This window comes from Hippocampus guttulatus, chromosome 18, assembly GCF_054856545.1.
Source record: "Hippocampus guttulatus isolate MCC_2025c chromosome 18, RoL_Hgut_1.0, whole genome shotgun sequence".
Classification (NCBI taxonomy): Eukaryota; Metazoa; Chordata; class Actinopteri; order Syngnathiformes; family Syngnathidae; genus Hippocampus; species Hippocampus guttulatus.
In genome coordinates, this window is record NC_141278.1 from 7,767,233 (window position 1) to 7,788,904 (window position 21,672).

General features: G+C 45.4%; 2 protein-coding genes across 2 annotated transcripts; both read left to right on the plus strand.

Moving 5' to 3' along the window:
- Positions 1–272: 272 nt before the first annotated feature.
- Positions 273–17,695, plus strand: rnf19b (ring finger protein 19B). The gene is made up of 10 exons (XM_086136152.1): positions 273–522; positions 7,031–8,051; positions 11,269–11,468; positions 12,167–12,311; positions 12,853–13,015; positions 13,210–13,324; positions 13,435–13,575; positions 14,378–14,567; positions 14,642–14,776; positions 14,896–17,695. Exons 2-10 carry the CDS (start codon positions 7,402–7,404, stop codon positions 15,311–15,313), a joined length of 2,157 nt encoding a protein of 718 aa, XP_085992278.1. The 5' UTR covers positions 273–522; positions 7,031–7,401; the 3' UTR covers positions 15,314–17,695.
- A 459-nt stretch (positions 17,696–18,154) lies between these two features.
- Positions 18,155–19,741, plus strand: ndufs5 (NADH:ubiquinone oxidoreductase subunit S5). Its single transcript, XM_086136843.1, has 3 exons — positions 18,155–18,251; positions 19,222–19,441; positions 19,538–19,741. Exons 2-3 carry the CDS (start codon positions 19,226–19,228, stop codon positions 19,643–19,645), a joined length of 324 nt encoding a protein of 107 aa, XP_085992969.1. The 5' UTR covers positions 18,155–18,251; positions 19,222–19,225; the 3' UTR covers positions 19,646–19,741.
- Positions 19,742–21,672: the final 1,931 nt, after the last annotated feature.

A 21,672-nucleotide genomic window follows, 5' to 3' on the forward strand; every position in this document is an offset into this window, starting at 1 on the left:
ATCTAATGGTTTATGTCTTAACCCAAGTCCCAAACCCAAGCACGTTTATATATATGGTTAAATGTTTTCCCCAAAAGCCTACTAATAACAGGTAATTAATCGGCGCTGGAAACAAGATCGTGAGCCTGCGGGAAAGTTACAAGTTCGGGCAATTAAATAGACGCCTCCGTTATTTATTTGCACCCAAGTGCTCTCTTGCGGCGGCGTGGTTCGAGTCAGGTCGACGCGTTGACGTCACTGGTCGGGCTTTCCTCCATGACGTCACGCACCGGAGTGGGTGGAGAAAGAGAGAGACAGCTGCAGCTATCACACAACACCAGAAGATCGTGCTAAAACACCGGGGCGCAGCGATTTTTCACGCCACCTTCAGCTCCCGAGAGGGGGATTCGCTCAGCAGGAAGAGTCTGTTGGTCGCGGAGCTTTTTTTTTTAATTTGTTTTTTCGCGTCGGGAGCGGACGATACAACCGAAGGAGGAAGCCCGCGAGAGACGCCTTCTTCTCCGCATCGAGGGCGAAAAGCTGGTAGGTGAAGTCTCTCTGTTGTTCCTGTGGAAGTACAAGAAGTGAAAAGGCATTTTTCCCTTCGGGGACGATGCGCGAAATATCCCCGAGTCATGCGTCAGCGGGCGAGCACGGCGGGCACGTCTTAGCAGAGCGAACACGAGTAGCCAGGATGCGAAGAAGACTTCTTACCGATTCGTGTCTCGACATGCCCTTACTGGAAAGCCAACCTCGTTAGACAGCGCATATTCGCCGTCAACGCGCTTAAATGGGCATGTCGCCACTGAGTGACATGATGAAAAAGATGGGCAAGTTCTCCTTGGAGATACATCGCTAAGAGTGCACATAACATCAGTCTACGCATCGTTAGAGACGTGTCCTCTGGGGAGACAACTCTATCGAGACCCTATTACCTCACTCGACGCACTTTTTACAGACACTCCACTCTTTGAAATAATCTATTTTTCTGGAGATACACAGTGTCCTCATTGCAGAGATATGTCTTCAATGCAGAGACACATTTTGTCTTCAGCGTTCGGAGACGATATGACAAGAGACAACATGTCTCCAGTGTGCAGAGACATGACTACAGACAACAGTCCTCGGTGTCATGACATGACTTCATGCAGCATTGTGGTGAAACACACAATGAAATGATCAAACACCGAGTGGCTTCTCCAGTGAGACAAGACGGCAGAGAAAAAGCTCATTTTCACGAAAAAACATAACTGGAGACAACATGTCCTCATCGGAGAGATGATGCCGTCTCCCAAGTGTGGAGAGCCTGCTAACATTACAGGCAACATGGACATGACTAGATACATGTCTTTTTCACAACATGACTAGAGATGACTCTAGGCAACATATGCTTCATTGTATAGGGAGACATAGGAGAGACATGTCCACAGTGTCGAGGCTCCTCGACTTCCGTGCGATGAGACGCCATGACTCAAGACGACATGCCTTGCGTGTAGTTCCATCCAGCTACAACTTCCCTCATTTTCCCTTTCCAAGCTTTTCCAAACGTGTTGCCACTCCCAAAATACTCTCCCGTCCTCGCATTCCCTCCCCGTGTGTGTTTTTCCAGGGAAGGAGACACAATACATAATTCACAGGCGGAATCAGCAGCACAGCTGGACTGGGGGTGTGTGTGGGGGGCAGCAGCAAACATTTTCGAGTTCAGACGTATGTTGTGGGTGTACATTCGGGAGTCCTTAAAATCTAAATTTGAATGAATACTTAAAAAGGTTAGCTTAGCATGTCAAGTGTGTTTGTGAATTGAAGTTTAAAGTGTATTTTTAACTTGACAACTGAAGCATAACAGAAAAGAGAATGAAATCTCAAAATACAGTTTAGTCTTGCAAAAGTCCATTAGCTTAATGCTGACATGTAATGGAAAATGTCATACTTGGCTAATGAAAATTAGCATCGAATTATGAACCTTCAAGCAACTTCTATTTAATCACACAACACATATAAGCACTTGGGACACTCGTAAATTTTTTGCGGCTGCCCACAAAACCGGCAATTATTTGTCCAGATTTGTTCATCGCTGCACCTTCTTTGAAACTAAACTTCACTTGTGCTTTGAAATGCGACCCTACAAACCATGTATTGCCTGTATTCACAATTTGAAGGTGCATTTTTGTTGTCGTTGCCCTTAAAAACAACAGAACTGATCATCAGAATTTGGTGAGCTGTCTGCCGCTACTTTGAAGTTGTTGTTTTTTTTTGTTGAAGTTTCAGGCTTATTGTTCAGACTTGGCTGAGGTCTGCTCTCTCTCAGTTGTTATTTGCTTCCTGACAAGTTCCTTTCCTCCCTAACCTCTCACCCCCCACGAAACATCAGAGCAGTGACCTCATGCAGAAGTGCTTCGGGTTCCCACCATGGCATGGGTCACGTTACACGCAGTAGAGGATAATTACACACTCGGTTGTCGTCCGCTTTGTGTGTGTGTGTGTGTGTGTGTGTGTGTCTGTCTGTGTGTGCGTGTCCGTTCTTTGTGCTGTCATTTCCTACTCAGGATAGAAAAACCATGTAGCTCATTTGGTCTGGCCGCAATCGGTTTACAGACTTCTGCCTCTTGTGTTCCTGGGAAGATCTGATAATATTGCCAGTAGGAAGCAATTCTCCACCGTCTAATATGGGCGTCAAAGTTTGATGATTTCCTTTCCTGGATTGACAGTAAAAAAGCAGCTGCGAGGGCCTGTTTGTCATTTTACTCACCAAAATCTCCTCGCCGCTGCCAGGGGAAAAACTATTAACCACATGCCTCATAATGCTTGCCAGCTACTTGCCTAATTAGTTTTATTATTTTTTTCTTTTTTATTATTATTACTATTTTTTAATAGCCAATGCAGTGCTGGCTGCCCGAAGCCTCACTGATGGGAAACTGTAGTAAAGCAAAACAGCCAAGAACACAATTTAAAATTGCATAAAATGAAGCGAGTGTGCAAGTTTCAATCAGCAACTTGTGACGACTTTTATCGTGTCGTCGTCATTGGGACATCTGAAAGAAAAATGGCTCCAGACGCAACCCCTGGGGTACGCCCCACCACTTGTTTCAGCCGGTAAGTGTTTCTGGAAGAAAATTCTCAAACACAGTCAGAAGTGTGTGTGTGTGTGTGTGTGTGTGTGTGTGCTGGGTTAGCGCAATTAGCTCGCCTCCACACACACACACACACATACACACAGCGGCATACACACAAGCGAAATTTTGAGGACTTTGCATGCATGTTTACTGCATTCAGTGTGGGCGCTGCTTTGCTTGCAGGCATTTGCAATGTTGATGGTGAACGTGATCTATTCCCCACCTGAAAGTAGTTTCAACTGGAGAGAAAAATCGATTAATTGATTGCGTGATAGTGTGCATCAAGATGTACAAAAAAAAGATTCATTCAGCGTAAAAAAAATTGTCCTCTCCCATGATCAAAGAATTTTCTTCAAATTTGATTAAATTCCTTCTTAATCAATTTTCATAGTTTCAGCGACCGGGCCCCAAAAAAACCCATCTTCATGATGTGTTTAACAAGTGAAATCTTGTCATAGTTTCATCTGTTCTCTTAAAAAAAAAAAAAAAAAGACGGAAGGTAAATTGCATAAAAATGGCGCAACATTTTGCTTTTGTAAATTTTTTTCCTCAAGTATTTTTTTTCCCTAATTGGTGAGGGGAAAAAAATAAAAGAAATAATAAAACATGTTTAATGGCTAATTTGGGGTTTTCCAGATTAGTCATGTTTCTGCTCATGGAGGACGTTCACTCGTAACACTCAGATGACTTCTGGGAACACTTTATCGGCTCATTCCAGTTGTTTTGGCGGGGAGAAAAAAGGATGGATGAAAAAGCAGTTTGGGACATTTGCCAGCACACTAAGTATGGGAATGAATTCAGCCGAGCCGGAGACACGAGGATGGCAACGGCGTCCAACTCTTGAGTGTCTCGAGTGATTTTCGTAGGAAGAGTTTTGACTTTTTTTTTTTTTTTTTTTTAGTTCCGTTCATGCTAAAGCTAAAGCTCAAAACTTCCTCATTTGGATTCTTCACTGGCGTGATTAAAGGAAGAAGTAAAATCCTCCCGATGGAACCAATCAGCAGCTTTGAGTGATGTTACGCCAACTTCCTGTCAACGTCCCATTTTACCTTTTGCGGGACGGAGGAGGCGGGAGGTTGCAGAAAACACCTGAATTATTGATCCGAACAACCGGTTCTTCTACGTCTTCGTGACCCACTTCAGGATCCTCGCTGCCATCCTCTAAAAGGGACACTTCATCCGGGGCGCTGGCCTTTTGACAATTTTTTTGTGGTCCATTAGAAACGATCGCATCCAGGCTGACGATGGAAGAAAGTCTACTTTAGTGACAATAAAAGCCACCATTTTGTCCTTTAACGGTGAACCAGTTACTTTTGAAACCCTTTTCCGAATTTCCTCGTGGAGGTCTGTCGGATGGCGTGTTTGAACGTCATATGCTGTAATGTTATTAATATACAAAGACAAAAAAAAATCTGCCAAATTTTTGCTCATATCGGCCGGCCGATTCATCGATCGGGCACTAGTCGGTATCGACAAACACGCATTTACACTGACGTTCAAACTTTTTGATGAGTCACAAACGGGCGCAGGATTTTTTAGGATTGTTCATACAGTGCGAATGGCGAGACGTCTCGCTGCTCTGATGCAATTCGATTGCAAACATGTCACGCAGAATGTTTGGGAAATGTTTCTGGTTTTGGTTTAGCGAAAGTGACGTCGTCCATTAGATAAGCGTGTGTGCGTGTGTGTGTGTGTTGCTGAGAGCAGCCGTGGCGTGGGAGGACGATTGTGTGGAACAAAATGTTGATCTCAACCTGTTCAGACCCATCTGCCACACACACACACACACACATTAACACTCACACACAGCTGCCGTACGATTTATTAGCGTACATTATATTCCAAAGAACAGAGCGATTCCTGCGCACGTTCACTCACCCGTGCACGTTTTGCACCACATGAAGCTCCAAGCTTTCAACCACAATATCGTTCCCAATCACTGGATTGGAAAATGATCCAATTTCACTTAATTGCTCAGAAAATTATTCAGTTTGGCATTAGATTTTTTTTTTCTGTCCTTTGTATTCGCTGAAAACTCCGCTATTGGCTGTTTTGTCTTCAGTGCTAAAGCAATTAATTACTCTGGTGCCATCTGGTGGAATCGCGGTGCGGTTGTTCGATTTAATTTATTGATATAAAAAAAAAATTTGGCGGCGTTTCCAATGTCCTGTTTTGTTGGAGGTTGACTTCATATGTTTTGCGTAACGAGCTAGTGCATTTGTTTGCAGGTGTGGGATGTCATGTGAGTTTGTGCTCATGGTTTTGTTTTTTTAGGCTAGCATGCTAACTGCTACTTTTTATGAGACTCGGGTGACCGTTTTTTTTTTTTGTGTTGAGTAATTTATGTGGTTCATGCTCACGTTCAGGTTTAGAAACGCTGCTCTAAACAAGCGCTTGTTTGTTGGTATGAGTCGTGCGAAGAAAATCCATTCAAAAAAGTGAAACCGACACAAAATGGTGACCGGTCGTGTGATTTTTGCTAATTGTCCACACATTGACAGCTTGTTGTTGTCATGATAGAAAGCAATTTGACTTTGGTACTTGACACTTGTTGTTTCATCGTTTGTGTGTGTGTGTGTGCGGTCATACACACCTGTTGAATTTCAACGACAGCAGATTAAAAAGGAAAAATAGCAGCAGTTTGAGGCCTGTTATCTGTCGAGAGGACGCCCGCTGAGAGGTTTTGATCAGCCTGCCAAATGGAATCCAAAAGCATCACGTACGCACACACAAGTACAAAGAGAATCAAAGCACAAATGGTGTCATTTCTTTTTTTTTTTTTTTTAAATCACAGATGGCAGGCAGCCTGCGCGTCTATGTGTGTATTTATTTGGCTTTATGGAGGACGACTGGGCTTTTGTTGGACGGCGAACCCCACGGTTCGACCTTGAGAAGGCGATGGGTTGTTGCCACGGCAACCGCCGACGGCCACGTTGTTGTTATTTTCGGCGTGTGTCTGTCTAGCCCCGGTGTCGCCAAACTCGTTTGTTGAAAGGAATTCCGCATGTTATTAATCCTTTTCATTTGCCCATTAAGTGTCAATCGATGAGCCAGTCGTTTCATACAACAATTGAAAACAAGGTCAAAAGTATTGATCAAAGAGTTTGTTTTACTATTTGACACTGTCTAGAGTCGATCAAGCCTCCAGTTGTTTTGTCAAATTGAATGTAAATGTGACCGTGTTTATTTATTCTAAACCTGCAAGTGTGTGTGCATGTGTGTGTTTGCAGTGGGGGGGGGGGGGGGGGGGGTTACACGCATGTTTTTGGCGCGTGCATGTTGAAGTGCCAGAGTCACAGCGAGGCCTGCTGTTTGCCTGGCTCATGGCGGCGTCGCCGTGGCAACAGCTCGGGCAGCGCCGCGTGAAGTGGAAGGAAGAAAGTCGCCTCCCCCCTCCCCATGAATACTTGATTGGATGATGTCACGCGTTTAATTGAGGCTTTAATTGTCTGGCTGCTGAAGAAGAGCAGTCGGTTAGTCTGCACCAGAGTTCTTTTTAGGAATTAAAAAAAAAAAAGTACCTCCACATTTCTCAACTGACTCCAACCCGCTTTTAAATCATCTACAATTTGTTATTGTGGCGCTGGAACATTATTAAGTTGAACATGAACACCGGGCTTGAATATAGAAAAGAATCGAGAAAGCTGCGTCGATATTCAAATCTTTGTTTTTGTAAACATTAAGAGACCAAAAATAGATTAGATTCATTTTTTTAAAACAAATCGGCCAATTAATCAGTGATCGGAACTCTACGCTGTCAAATGATTCTTTTGCATGGCGCCTGTGCATCTACTCGATCGGCGTTGTGCACACACTTGTGTGCGTTGATATGAAAAATGAATCACTGTCACAGGCAGGAATTCCGAGGGAGAGAGCGAGTGTGTGTTGCAGCGAGCGTGCTCTTTATTGAACTTTGTCTTCTCGTCTTCCTCACGCAGAGCCCAGCGCCTGGGAGGACCAAGGATCTCCTCTGCTCTCAAGTTGTGGATTCTTTTGCCTTTTTTGGGTAGGCTTGGGGGGGGGGGGTGCTTTTTGAAGAGTACCGCACTGAAAGAGAGACAAATCATCAACAAGGGAAATGAAGATGTTCAAAGTCAGAGAAAAAGTCTTCACTTGGCTTTTATTTTCATTCTGAAAGCTCCCGAAAGGAAGTCTCTCGTGTATGGTACTCAAATGTTCATGCTCCGCCCAGGACATGTAAAATGTTCAAAGTCTTGAGTTGTCTGGTTTCCCGCTAAACGGAGGCTTTCAAAAGGAGGCTCTCGTTTCCTCATCTCCGACTGTGACTGTTTCGAGCTCCCAAAAAAAAATGGGCTCGGAGAAGGACTCTGAGTCACCGCACTCCTCACTGAGCGGCGTCCCTAACCCAAAGTGCCGGGCGGCTGGAAAACGTAGACGCCGCATCTCCTTTCAGAGCCTCTTCCACGGCAAGCGGGGCTCCCGGGCGGCCAAGGGCCCCAAAGGAGGGGCCGCCACGCCGCAATCCCACCTGCCCCACGCTCAGCAGCAGCTTCTTCCATCGAGCGCCTTGAGCCCGGCCCCGCCGGTGCCGCCCGCGCCCGCTCCCACAGCCGACGCCCCCGAGGATGCCGCCCCGAGCACCCCCTCCATGCGGCTCTCTTCCAGCCAGGCCTCCCTGGGCGGCGAAGCTCCATCTGAGGACGCCGAGCTCTTGGAGTGCCCCCTGTGCCTGGTGCGCCAGCCGGCCGAGCAGCTGCCCGAGCTGTTGGGCTGCAGCCACCGCTCCTGCCTGTGCTGCCTTCGCCAGTACCTGCGCATCGAGATCACCGAGAGCCGCGTCCAGCTCAGCTGCCCCGAGTGCGCGGAGCGCCTGGCGCCCCGGCAGGTGGCCGACATCTTGGACGACGCCGCGCTCCTGGACAAGTACGAGGAGTTCTTGCTGCGCCGATGCCTCGCCTCGGACCCCGACTGCAGGTGGTGCCCGGCACCCGATTGCGGGTAAGGGATACACTCAACAGCTCAGGTAACTCAGGCTGGCCTTTATGGCTTCAAAGGGTTAGCTGTGCTAGCATGCCAGCTAGCTCGTAGCCGATGCGAAAGTAGTTTAGCACTTAGTATTTAAACCAGGAGTGTCAAACTCAGTTTAGTCGCGGGCTGATTTGGAGTTTTGTCTTCCCTGGCCGGGCCACTATGACAGTGAAACCACAAATATATTACTTGCACACAAGAAATTAAGAGATTACTAGTTTGGAAATCAGTCTAGTTAATTATAATCAATCCATCCATTTTCCGATCCGCTTATCCTCACAAGGGTCGGGGGGGGGTGCTGGAGCCTATCCCAGCTGTCTTCAGGCAGTAGGCGGGGGACACCCTGAACCGGTTGCCAGCCAATCGCAGGTCACACAGAAACAAACAAGCATTCGCGCTCACACTCACACCTCGGGACAATTTGGAGTGTTCGATCTGCCTGCCAGGCATGTTTTTGGAATGTGGGAGGAAACCGGAGTACCCGAAGAAAACCCATGCAAACTCCACATAGGGAGGCCGCAATTGGAATTGAATCCGGTACCTCTGCACTGTGAGGTTGACGCGCTATAACCATTGGACCACCAGGCCACCCCATCAACTATAATAGTTTGTTCAATTATTGTTTAACTGAGTATAAACCGGGTAACAAAATTATTGCAAAATCTCAACGTTATTTCTGACACAAGACAATTTGACATTTCGGGACAGATTTTAGCAAGTTGACACACATGATTTGCTTTCGGGGCGAAACAAAATTACCTGGCGGGCCGGATCTGGACGCCAGACCTTGAGTTTGACACCCACAATTTAAACCATTAAAAATTCATGACTGTCTGACATTTTTTTCAATAATTTTACCCCTTCCACCCACAAAAACTTGCACTTGCCTTTGTGGCTTTCGGTTTGTCTCATACATTTTTTTTTCTTCCCCCGAGACAGCTTTTGTATTGGTTCTCATTATATAGTGCGAAGTGTTGCGTGAGTGTGTCAGACGCATGTAAAGTCCCAATGAGCACACAGGAAGTTGAGGAAATGACGGCACACTTTGTGGGTGTGAAATTTGACATTGTTCCCGTCAATCACCTTCCCCTTTCTGCCGTAATCTGGAATCGAGACGATTTCACACAGCGCTGTTGCTTCAGGTCAGCCGCCGTCCACATGGCTGGCCCTGATAAGGACCAGAGGTTGCAAACGTTGCTCCTATTATCTACTTATTTAAAAAAAAAAAAAAAAAGACTGAACTCCATGTTGCGAAAGTGGAAATTGGAGGTGTAGGAGAAAGAGGGGGTGTCATGTTGGCTTTGGTGAGGCTGACTGGAATAAGTGAGAGGCGATTGTTTCATCTCAAAAGGCTGCGTGGATGTGTACAGTAGGGGTGGGCAAAGTGTGGCCCGTGGGCCACCTAAGACCCACCCAGCATTTACACCATGATTATTTCAGCATTTCCAATCGTCTCCCATTTTAAAAGTAACACGTGGCCCTTGAGGATGAACGTTTCCCCACCCTTGTGTGTTGCAGAAAGGAGACTAAAGGTTACGTAGATATGCACAAGTACGCAATCCTTTTCCCTGATAAACACCTCAAATCAAGGCTTGTGTGCGTGCGTGCGTCAGCAGTATCACGGCGAGCCCACCTGCTGACCTCAATACTCTGAAGGATGGGGCCGCGTCTGACGCCAGTGCTGACTCACCTCTCTCCAAACCGTGCGCAACTAATTCCACGGCGGCTCACAAACAGAAGCTGCGGCGACACACAACACATGCCGTGCACCAGGGTGGCACCTTTCTCCGTCGCGGGGGCCCTCGTCGACGGGAATTCCATCTTTGGTTATGTGTCGACTGCTGTTTGTTGACTCAACGGATGTGGGAGTAGAAATGAAATTGGTCCCCAACTGTACAAGTGAAACAACCCAATTAATGACTCGGACACTTCCCGATGTTGTCGGAAGGACTCAAGTGAAACGGTCTCGGGGAAAGTGGTTCTCCCCACTTTGGTCATCGCCACCTTGCCTCCTCTCCAAGCGGGGGGGGAGGAGAGGAGAAGTGGCAGTAAAACAGGCCAAAATCCAAAATGTTGTGATAGAAGTACAATTTTTTTTTTCCCTGTGTCACGATCCATTCTGAAGTTAGTTCCAATTGTAACAGCCAAAACTGGCCAAGTCCTCCATTAGACACTTTCTCACATCGACTCTGGTTGGTCGGTGATAAACTCACTTACTTGTAACTGAATCAATCCATGGACTGTGGAAATTGCCAAAAGTTGGTACATCTATGGTTCATTTGCATTTTGCTCAAGTGGGACAGGGACAGTGGAAAACCAAAACAGCACACAAAAAAAATCCTTTCTGTCACTTTGTAATGCACATTACTGCCACCTGCAAGACTGGAGTGCATAGGTTTCACCTGACATGACCTTGTTTCAGGCTGCGGTTTGGTTTTTAGCCTTTTGTGGAGGTGTGCACTCTCCAATCTACTCGTGACTTGCCGTCGTGTCTTTAATACTTTTTTGTTTTCTTGTAGTGTTTAATGTGGTGGGGGAAACTGGGAACAGTCACAATTGTAGCACAGGTGGAGGTAATCGGAGCATCTGGAACATTCCGTATGCGAACACATGGATCTCGCTGGATGTTCCGAGCTGTGAATCTGCTGCGCATCAGCGTGCGTGTGTGTGTCTGGAAATGTGTGTGCTGACTGGCCTATCGAGAGAGTGTTGGGCCCTCTGCTGCGGCTGTCAGTTGCCATGACGATGGTGGATGCGAAAGAGAGGCAGCGTTGCCAAGGGTAACGGGACTTCATTGAACACATCAGCGCGCACCGTGACCGGGACGTTGTTTTTGTGTGTGTGTGTGTGTGTGTGTTTGCACTTGAGCTGGCTGTGATGCGTGTGCGCTGCATCCTGGTGTGAAATTCATCATTCTTTTCGCGTGCAGGCTCAGCAGCATTCCCGCACACAACAATGACATGTTTGCGTTTATAAATATCTTCCGTGTAGCTTACTTGTACCAGGCTGTGTCTTCTTGTACGCCCAAATTAATGGTGGAAAAAAATCTTTCAATGATTTATCCTTTTTAAAATTTAAATCTGCAAAAACATAGCCTTTTGAACAGGGGTGTGTAGACTTTTTCTCCGCACTGCTGTATTTTTATTTTAGTGTTGGTCACCGCCCACATTTTTTTTTTTGTCTTCAGGTTTGCCGTCATCGCTTCCGGTTGTGCCAGCTGCCCCCGGCTGGTGTGCCGGCGCGAGGGCTGTGGCGCCGAGTTCTGCTACCACTGCAAACAGGCCTGGCACCCCAACCAGACCTGTGACTCGGCCCGCCAGCAGAGGGCGCAGTCACTGCACACGCACAGTACCCACTCGCCAAGCTACACCCAAGAGCAGGGACCAGGTGACGAACGCTTTGAACCGGTGGTTCTCAAACAGCAATCCGTACTTTAGAGATGCGCAAAAAGGATCTCAAACTCAAACTTTGCCGAATTACCCGAGTCATGGGTCAGCCTTTTTGGGCAAACAAGAAAAGTATACAACAAATTCAGTGTCCAGTTGTCTCGAGTGCCAGAGTGTCGACAAAAACAAGACAAGCAAAGACACACACACACACACACACACACATGCACGTCAACTTTGAGCTACAAGGCCAAAATGACCTTTAAAGGGCAGCAGGTGTGTTTCCAGTATCCTCATTTCAAACAAACACACTTGACATGCTAAGCTAACCGGCTACTTGCTGAATCATCTTGCATTACCTCCACCAAGGAGCTCTTGTTTTCAATTCGATTCATTTTTGTGGACAATTTTTGGTCAAATTCCAGATCAGACTTGAATTGAATTCTTCATGCCATGGTCACAAATTCAATCCAGCTATTCATAATGATGTATTTTATGCAGAGGTGCCTTTTTGGCCTCTGAAGGACACCGGTACAATGTGTAAATGCAACTACTGAATAAAAATATCAAATCACAACATTCATAAAAATTTGACGTCTGATTTAGATTGAACATATTCCTTTGAATTTGTTGTCAGTCGTATTCAGATGGTGCATTCGGTTGACCGATTTGTCTCATGCGTGATGTGTGTGTGTGTAGCGGACGACATCAAGCCGTGCCCGCGCTGCGGCGCCTACATCATCAAGATGAACGACGGCAGCTGCAATCACATGACATGCGCCGTGTGCGGCTGCGAGTTCTGCTGGCTGTGCATGAAGGAGATCTCGGACCTGCACTACCTGAGGTAAGGTAGCCGCAGTTTCGCCATCCTCATCCATATGACAATACAGAAATAAATGCGTCGGTTGGGTCACAAATTTAATCTGGATTTGATCTAGATTGCCCATTTAATGATAGCTTTTACCCAAAGACACCTTTCTGGTAAAATGCTTCACCAAACCATATTGGTTTTGTATCTAAAGTCCACTAGCTTAATACGAACCTAATGCAAAGCATGAGAGACAGGCTAATGGAAATTAGCACGTGCAAGTTACCCTTGCATGTATAAACTAACCCCGGTGATCTTATTGGTAAATAATGTTTTGAAGTGTCACATTCACTCTAATGATTTTTCTTTGAACCTAAAAAACATGGTGCGATTGTCAAAGAAGAAGCAAATTGCCTTAGGCCTTGTAATTTTTTCATCCATGGGTAGATTTGAAATTCTATTTTAGTATTTAGTATTCACAGGTTCAAGGCTTGACTGTATATGTTTTACACCCCCACCCCAACACCCCTCCCCCCACACACACACCTCCATCCTCATCCTGCTTCTTCCGCCGCAGCCCGTCTGGCTGCACCTTCTGGGGCAAGAAGCCGTGGAGCAGGAAGAAGAAAATTCTGTGGCAGCTGGGCACACTCATCGGTGCCCCCGTGGGCATCACGCTCATCGCCGGCATCGCCATCCCTGCCATGGTCATCGGCATCCCCGTCTATGTTGGCCGCAAGGTGAGAAGCACATACAGTAGACCTCATGAGCAGCTTAAGAGGCAGTCAATTGTGGAATTGCTTTGAGTCTCCAAAATGAGGCCTCATTCATCCCTAAAAGTGAATAAATCCGCCATTCAGAGTTCTTAAAAATTCCACAAACACAATGAACGCTCTATTTTATTTGGAGACGGCACTGATTATGCGCTCCGCAGATCCACGCTCACTACGAAGTGAAGAAGACGTCTCGCCACCGCAGGAACTTGGCCATCACGGGCGGCGTGACCTTGTCCATCCTCACCGCGCCCGTCATCGCCGCCGTCAGCGTGGGTGAGCAATTCGGCAGAAAACCGAACCGCGACAACACTTTTGGTCTAATTCGAAGGTTAACATTCAAAACGTGGCCGCGGTCGTGTACTCATCTTTTGGTCGCTCATCAGGCATCGGCGTGCCCATCATGTTGGCATACGTTTACGGTGTGGTGCCCATCTCGCTGTGCCGAGGAGGCGGCTGCGGCGTGAGCAGAGGGAAGGGCCGCGGGGTGCGTATCGACTTTGACGAGGACGATGGGCCGATCACAGGTGAGGAGGACCTCCGCCTGGTGCAAAGCCCTTTGAGCCTTTCTTTGATCCTTCCATCCATGATAACCAATTTAAGTTGTGTGTGTACGAGTATGCGCTTTGTCCTTACTAGTAGGGCAACTTTAAATAAAACAAATACCACATTGGCCCGAATATAAGACAGCGTTTTTTGCATTGAAATCTGACTGAAAAAGTGGGGGTTCGTCTTATATTCAGGGTCCAGACATTATACCCATTCACGACGCTAGATGGCGCCAGATACCATTGAAGCGAATGCTGAACTTGACTCCGCAGGCCAAAGCGAACCCCTGTCACGAAGAATAAAAATAAAAATAGCGGTTGCACGAAGAAGAAAAATAAAAAATAGCGGTAAGAAAGAAAAGAGAAGAAAATAATAGAAGAGATAACAAAATGGAGAAACGTAGCGACAATCTGGAGAAAAGTGGGTCGAAGATCGACAGCTGAGGAGGAGTTATGATGTAATTTACATTTCAAAAACCAGAAGCCATTCATTTATGAATGTGATTGCACTTTAGTTTACATATTTAAATGTTCTGATATTAAGATTTGAATGAGGCAAAATAACATGCTTTTTCTCTCAAATACAGTATATTGTTATAATCATTTGTTTCAGATGTACTGTCATTATTTTCTGGATAAAAATTAATTTGGTGTTCAAAAAGTCTTTTTTTCAAACTTGAGTCTTGAAAAAGAGTCTTATAATCAGGGCCGTCTTATATTCGGTCCAATACGGTACGATGATAGTAATTATTATATTAATGTAGAATATTGTCTGACTCAGTGGCGGATGCGTGGCGAGCGCTCAAGTCGCCAAGCTTCGGCGAGAGCAGCCTGGACGGTGCGGTGAGCGGTCTAAGCACCACCTCCCCCAGTGAGGGGCTTTCAATGGTGCCGGGGACCGTCGGGGAAGCGCCCCACTTCAACACCCTGGCCGGCGGCGCGTTGGGGACCCGCGCCGGCAAATACAGCAGGTGAGGAGGACGGCGCTTAAGACGGTTTCGAATGACGTCAGAGTGACATGCGAGGTGTTTGCGTGCCGCTCCAGGCTGGAAGTGCAGGCGGGAGAGCTGGCCAAGGAGTCGGCCCAGAAGGAGACGGGGAGCTTGGGGGCGGGGAGCGACTGTGCCAGTACGCGCGGGATGGCCGGCTCCATCATCTCCTCCTACACGCTGCCTGACAGGTACATTCTTTTTCCTGTCAAACCCTTTTTTTTTTCTGTTTGGGTCTTGTGGTTGCCCACCTCTGATCATGAAGATCCTCACTTTGGCTTCTTCTGTTGTGGTGGGTGACGCCCCTCAGGGAGTGCACCAACCTGGAAATCCAAGTGGACATTGAGACCAAACCCAGCCACCTCTGCCTGACCAGCGAGGAGGACCTTGCTCCAGCCGCCCCCGCGAGCGCCACGGTAGGGGAGGAGCCCCTGGACTGCAGTTCCAGACGGGGCGGCGCTGCGGGCCTGTCGCCGGGCGGCTCGGTGCGGGACAAGGACGAGGGCCTCCACGACGTCACTCTGGCTCAGCCCGAAAGCATCCGCAGCGACTTGGAGATGTCCGACACGCAGTCGGACGACATCGCCGAGCTGACGTCGGATGACTGCGACTCGCCCCGCCGGCCCATGGGACCGCTGCCCGCGCAAGCCGCCTCGTGCCGGGCCATGAGCACCCCCACTGAAGGCCTTCACTGTCCCCCCGACGCCAACGTCGTCCTGTACGTGTGAGATGCCGGAAGATTTGAAAAGCTTTTTGAGCATTTCTTCCATATCCTGGATATCCATCTTGAGATCTACTAGTCCAAGTCTTTGTCCTCACTGGTAAGACAATTTGGCGCGCTAGTAGACCGACTGAATATCAAGCATATTCAATAAACGCTCAAATGTCTTTTCAAAGACAGCAGCTCTCAGGAACACACAACAAACATTCTGACTTCCCTTAATGTTGTTTTTTTTTTTTCCCTGTTTGTTTTATTTCCTGCTTTTTTGCCTCCAGTAGACGCGCCACCCTGGCGACTGGCTGACAATCTTCTCATTGTCAGAGTTCTACCTCTGAGATTTATATGTGCGTGTTTACTCCCTGGGATAAAATGCCTTGGCTGCTACTTAATTTGGGGGGGGGGGGGGGAAGAGGTACAAGTTTTCCACACAAGCAGGTGAAACCTGGCGCACAGCCCCAGCGGCAGTCAACAGTTGTCACGCGATGTAACGTGTGTGTGTGAGAGAATGAAAGAAAAACTGTGGCTTTGTTTTCCTCCTCCCGCTCTGTTCAACTCGTCGCTTGCTGTGTGCGCATGAGCCTGGTGTGGAAGGTTTACCAACGTTAATGCACAGCAAATACACAAAAGAAATTCTGTAGATAAGTACTACACTGTTTATTGAGTAAGTAACATTTTGACACCTATGAGAGCCACACAGACTTTTGGGAGGTGCAAGCGCAATGCAGTGGCGCCTCGAGAATCAAGTGACCCGACTTAAATTTTTGAGATCCCAGCTGTCGTTTGACTATTTTCAATTTTATTTATTTTTTTGCATTAACCCGAGTTAAATTCTGAGATACGAGTGCCATATCTCGGAATACTCACGGGCTAATATTTTTTTTTTATTCTCTGCAATCAGTGCAGTTCACAGACTCACAGTAGCTGTGAAACTATTATACTGCCCCCAAGTGGCCAAATCCCGCACAGCTGAACGAGACACAATGAAAGCGTTACGATAGCCAAACTAGGTCATGCTTCACATTTTATTTAATTATTAATGAAAGTATTATTTTAATTATTTTGTCGATTGATGAATCTGATTTTCAATATGTTTTTAATTTCTACACGATTGTTTAAAAAAAGCGGGTTATTATGTCAAATTGATAGTGTAGAAAATGCACCAAAAAACATGATCATTCATTTCCTGGTTTGGTCCGCAAGATGTCAGGAAATAGGCCAAAATGTTTCGTATTCTTTTCCAAAGTAAGAGCAAATGTTTTTATTTTGATCCAACGCAAAGATCAGTCTCCTTTCATTCTCAAGGCACCACTGTATTCGTATCTGTTGACAACAACAAAATGATGTTGACGGATGTTTGCACATACCTGAAGTTGTCACTTTGTGTGTGTGTATTTAACTGGTTAGCTGGTTTTGAATGCGCACTTTTGCACTTTAACCAAGCTTGTCTTTTTTTCCGTTGGTGGGGCTACTCACCATCGTCTTGATTATCATCATCATCATCATGCGTTTGCATTTAAAGGAGACGTATGTGTCGTCGCCCCCCCCCCCCCCCCCCCACTACACACAATTCAAAATGGTTTGCAATTATCTTATGACTGCTGTGACATTCTTTGGTCAAGAAAGCCCAAAGATTAAAAAAAAATAAAACACACTTTTGACACATTACATAGAGTGTGGAGGGGAAAAAGGCCATTGACAAGTGGAACATTTTCACTCATGGAGTCATCACTTAACACACTATCCTGTGTGTATGTGGCACATTGGCATGTTGTTTTTTTGTGTTTTTTTTGTTTTGTTTTTATCAATATCTCCCCTGAAGTTACATGCAACCAAATTCAAGATCACACCAGGATGCCTTTTATGTTGGACGTGACTGAAGTGTTAACCTCCAAAACCTTTTTTTTGTGGTTCACTGATATTTTGTGCGTGTGTGTATGTATATAGAATGCTTTTAATTGTGATTTTGGAGGTAAACACTGATGGTCGTCTTAATCATTCTCACTGGCCTGAATTGTTTCTCAGCTTTGTGCTTGCCAATGAGCTGGGGTGGGGGGGGGTGACACGCTTCCTGGAGTCTGCGTGGAATGTTCCTCATGTCCGACGTGCAACTTTTCGTCTTCGGCTGCTTGTTTCATTTGCTGCACTTTTTACTCATTTTTCTCCCTGCCTGAGATAAAGCACTCGAATGTACCACGGGCCTGTACCTTACTGACCAAGCGTCTATTGGAGATATTTGAGTGAAAACAAGATAGATTTAGCAATATTTGAGTGTAACTAAACCGCTCTTCTACTTCCTGTCACTGTCAAAGTCTCACCCTGGCGTGAGGATGCAATTGCAGGACTGTGAATGACCTTTTTTTGGGGGGGGGGGGGCGAAATAAACACAATCGGGTGTTTACCAAAGCAGTGTTTCATTATTGACTCTGTATTCATTTTTAATCAGTGCTTCACTTTTTCCACATTCCAAAATGGAATACAGTCATCCCCGACCCGCATAAAATTCGACACAGAGCATCCTCTAACTTGTTTTGCGCAAACTTATGACAAGTAAAAATAATAATCATAATAATCAAAATTATAAAAATCGCTTTTTTGACTGGCTAATTATTCGATTCGTTTATTCAATTCATTCTATTTTTTTTTTTTAGGGGATTTGGGATCTAAATGAACCTCCAGCACTGAACAGTCAAACAATATTCTACATGGCTCACTGGACGAAAAGAATATGGTCGGATATATTGAGCGAATTAACTAAACTAACAACGAGCGATCTCACAGTTTCGTTTTAAACTATTTTGTACTTGTGACGTGCATTCTGCTTGACCCATTTTTGTCCACTAGGTAGCAGTAGCGTACGACTATCGCGACATATATTTCACTTTACGACAGTCGCAAAGCAAAACGGTACATCCGGGGGAAGGTTAAATTGACGCCTATCATACACGGTAATAAGATTTCATTCCCTTTTATGATGATATTGTAATGTTAAGTCCGAGTTTTCGATTGGAATTTGACTTTAAGTTGAGCTATTACTTTCTGTCAACGTACAAAATGTACTGAGTCGCTATTCGCACGACATGTCATTGACGGGGGACTGTTTGGCTAGCTGTCGTGCTCACATACTTGCTAGCCGACATTTTTGAAACTATCATTCATATTTTTGTGCATAAAGTGGTTGTAATAGACAATGAATGATAATTGGACCTTACCTTGAGAGTCTTAAACCATAAAATTGACTTAACCCTTTCGGCGGAGGAGGTTTTTACAATAAAATATTCGTCGTTGTGAGTTTACCGTGACCGGCAACTCGCCACCTCGCGTTCTATCGCGCGAGAAACTGGAATTGTATTCTTTACGCGTTAAATTTTCTACATTTACACAAGTTGAACGCGCAATTTCTACACTTGAAAAACGTAAAGTGTCTTCTGCTGGCGTATAGACACGCGAACATTTAAAGCACTCCAGAAATGTGTCAGGGTTATAGTTAGTGTTTGGGTTAGGTTTGTAATGCCGACAACAGCCCATTTTTAGTGACAAAACACATTTTAGAATTTTATGTAAATAGACAGAAAGGGTTGAAAGGAGGCAGGAACCACGCACCGTGCAGAACTCACTGCAGAATAACTGACGGCAAAATAGCATGATTCCTCCGCCCGGCCAATCAGTCATTCATGGCTTAATAACGCTTGGAGGACAGTTGGCTGTCACGGTAAAATAACCACTGGTGAAATAATTTTTATCTCTTGGACCAAATCAGCAATGTTTTTTTCCCCTAAACAACTCACATTGTCATCCCCAGAAATAACAAACATTTTTACTTATATTTCTTTCCAGATAATCCCCCCCAAAATGTTTCTCTTGGGAAGTGGGTTTTTTTTTAAATCTAACCTTAAAGTGGGCTATTTCGTTTCTCAGTACGATGCCGTTCGTGGACCTGCAGTCGCGCCTGGGCGTGGACGTGGACCGCTGGCTGCTGCTGCAGAGCGGGCCCCAGCCTAACCAGCGGGCTGCGCGCTGCCACGCCTTTGAGAAGGAGTTGGTCGAGTGTTCCCACGGCATCGGGGCGACCCGTGCCAAGCGAGAGTGCCGGCTGGAGTTTGAGGACTTCTACGAGTGCATGCACAGGCAGAAGATGGTAGTTATTGATGCCTTGCTTTGTTTTTTACCAACTGCAGAGGGTAGAATGAAAAAAAAAAATTCGGAATCTGTCCTTGTTTTCTTGCCGTTGCAGCACAAGCGTTTGTACACCATCCGCCAGCAACGTGACAAGATGATTAAGGAGGGCACCTACACACCGCCTGCTCACCACACAGGCCAGAGTGGCCAGTCCGACCCGTGAACTTCGGGTCACCACTCACCTACCTGCCCCTCAATTGTCATCGTGTACAGTAAAAATCTTCCTCTCTCAGTTAATAAAAATAAGTCTTTCCTTCTACTCTTCATTTTCTCTCTTTGAATGTTTCTATGGCAAGGCAGACAATTTTTATAATCAGTCTTGTTACTTAAAGGGGAAAACACTCCTGTTTAGAATAACTCTGGTCAACATTTCTTTTTTTAATCAGAGATGCAGGTAAAGTAAACTGTTAATGTTTTTTTACTGATTCTTAATCTGCCCTCAGGTTTCATAATAATAATATAACAACAAAATAATATGTAATATAGTAATAGATTTATCAATGAAGTGTTCGGTTCAGCAACAGGTGGTAGCCATAAATTAAAACATGGCAAAATAAGTCTTGTGCAAGCTTTTTTAGGCCAAACTTCAAAATAAATATATCTCAAAAACATGATGTGATAGAAACAAAGGGCATTTTTGTACTGTAATCAATATTAACGACGTTTCGAGACCATCAGATTAAAATTGACTGTTGACCAATGTAATTCTTTCATAACTTCTACAATACATTTTTATTTATATAGTGCTTAAATGATTCTTTCAAATGTTATTCTAAATACTGCTACCACGACTACTATATTAATCAAACAGAATTACTCATTTTGGTTATTATAGAATGGTACAAAATTTAATGGCAAATTCATTACCTGTTCAATTGTTACAAAAAAAATCATTTCGACGAACGCCACAAGATGGCGCCAGAAGCAAGCACTTTTTGTGCATCTTTCGTGATTTCCATTCATGTTTGACCCCAACTGCTTTTCCTCGGTTTTGACAGAAATATTACATTAGGTTAAATTACATCATTGGAGTACACATTTTTACTAGTTAACTTGATGACGTTGTCCTCTCTATCCGTTTTTTTCTCGTAATTTTGGACTCTCCTTTTGATCTGGGAATTTCAGGAATGTTTTTGAGGCAGGTGGCGCCTGGTTCCATGGACGTGGCCAACTTGGAAACTCTTGCCAATTCTTGGCAATACTGTAGTCGGAATCATGCTGAGTGCAACAAAGAACTGCCCACTAGATGCAACAATTGCAATTTAAATTAGAATTTGAGCATGGTTTGTTTTGGTGTTCTCTTCTGCACTGACACATGCCCCCAAAGAAAATGTATAAACTAACATTACTTTCGCTACGACTGAAGAAAAATGAAGTCGCCCCAAGTGTACCGAGTATAGTGGCCAAAATAAACACGCACACAGCGGTGTGTGTGGTGGTGACGTCATATCGATGTGAATGATGAGTAACTGCTGCAAATATCTCAAGAAGTCCAACGCCTTGTGTCTTTGAGAGAAGCTTAACCAAATCATTTTGGATTGCCTCTCACACACAACTGTGAAATGCTCCCACACACTTTTTTGAAACTCGCATATATTTGTGAAACTCACGCTTTCACACATCGTCCAGGAATGTGCTCAGAAATCTTGAAAAACTATGGACTGAAAGAGCATTTCACGGGTGTGCGTGCGCGCGCATTCGTGTTTTTGCGCGCGTGTGTGTGTGTGTGCGTGTGTGTATTTGAACGCTCTACTGTCATATTTAAAATTGTCCCACATGTTTACGTCCTAAAGGATCTAAACACCTCCACTGCAAGCATCATCCCGACATAAAGAACGCGACGACTTGTGGAGGTGAGCAAACAAAATGTCACTTTTGCTCATGAGAGCGTTTCACTTGTGTATGTGAGTGGAAAAAAATGTCAAGTTATGTATGAAAGCGTTTCACTTGTGTCCGTAAAAGCGCCAAATCTATATGGCGTGTATAACTCACTTGTGCTGATAAAAACATTTCACTTTGTGACCCCCCCCCCTGCCGACCCCCACCTAAACAGTAATGTGTGAGAGGTGATCCTGAATGACAGTACAGTCTGTCCCTGACGACTCTTCGTCATTTTTTACCCCTTTCACAGAGATTCGACGGGAAGACGTCGAGCGTCCGTGAGCGAGTTTCGTCCGCGTTCACGCGAAC

Coding starts and splice junctions, on each gene's coding strand:
- rnf19b (XM_086136152.1), top strand. CDS start 7,402: ATGGGCTCGGAGAAGGACTCTGAGTCACCGCACTCCTCACTGAGCGGC. Junction 11,469..12,166: donor CACCCAAGAGCAGGGACCAG/GTGACGAACGCT, acceptor GTGTGTGTGTAG/CGGACGACATCAAGCCGTGC. Junction 13,016..13,209: donor CCGTCTATGTTGGCCGCAAG/GTGAGAAGCACA, acceptor TGCGCTCCGCAG/ATCCACGCTCACTACGAAGT.
- ndufs5 (XM_086136843.1), top strand. CDS start 19,226: ATGCCGTTCGTGGACCTGCAGTCGCGCCTGGGCGTGGACGTGGACCGC. Junction 19,442..19,537: donor GCATGCACAGGCAGAAGATG/GTAGTTATTGAT, acceptor TTGCCGTTGCAG/CACAAGCGTTTGTACACCAT.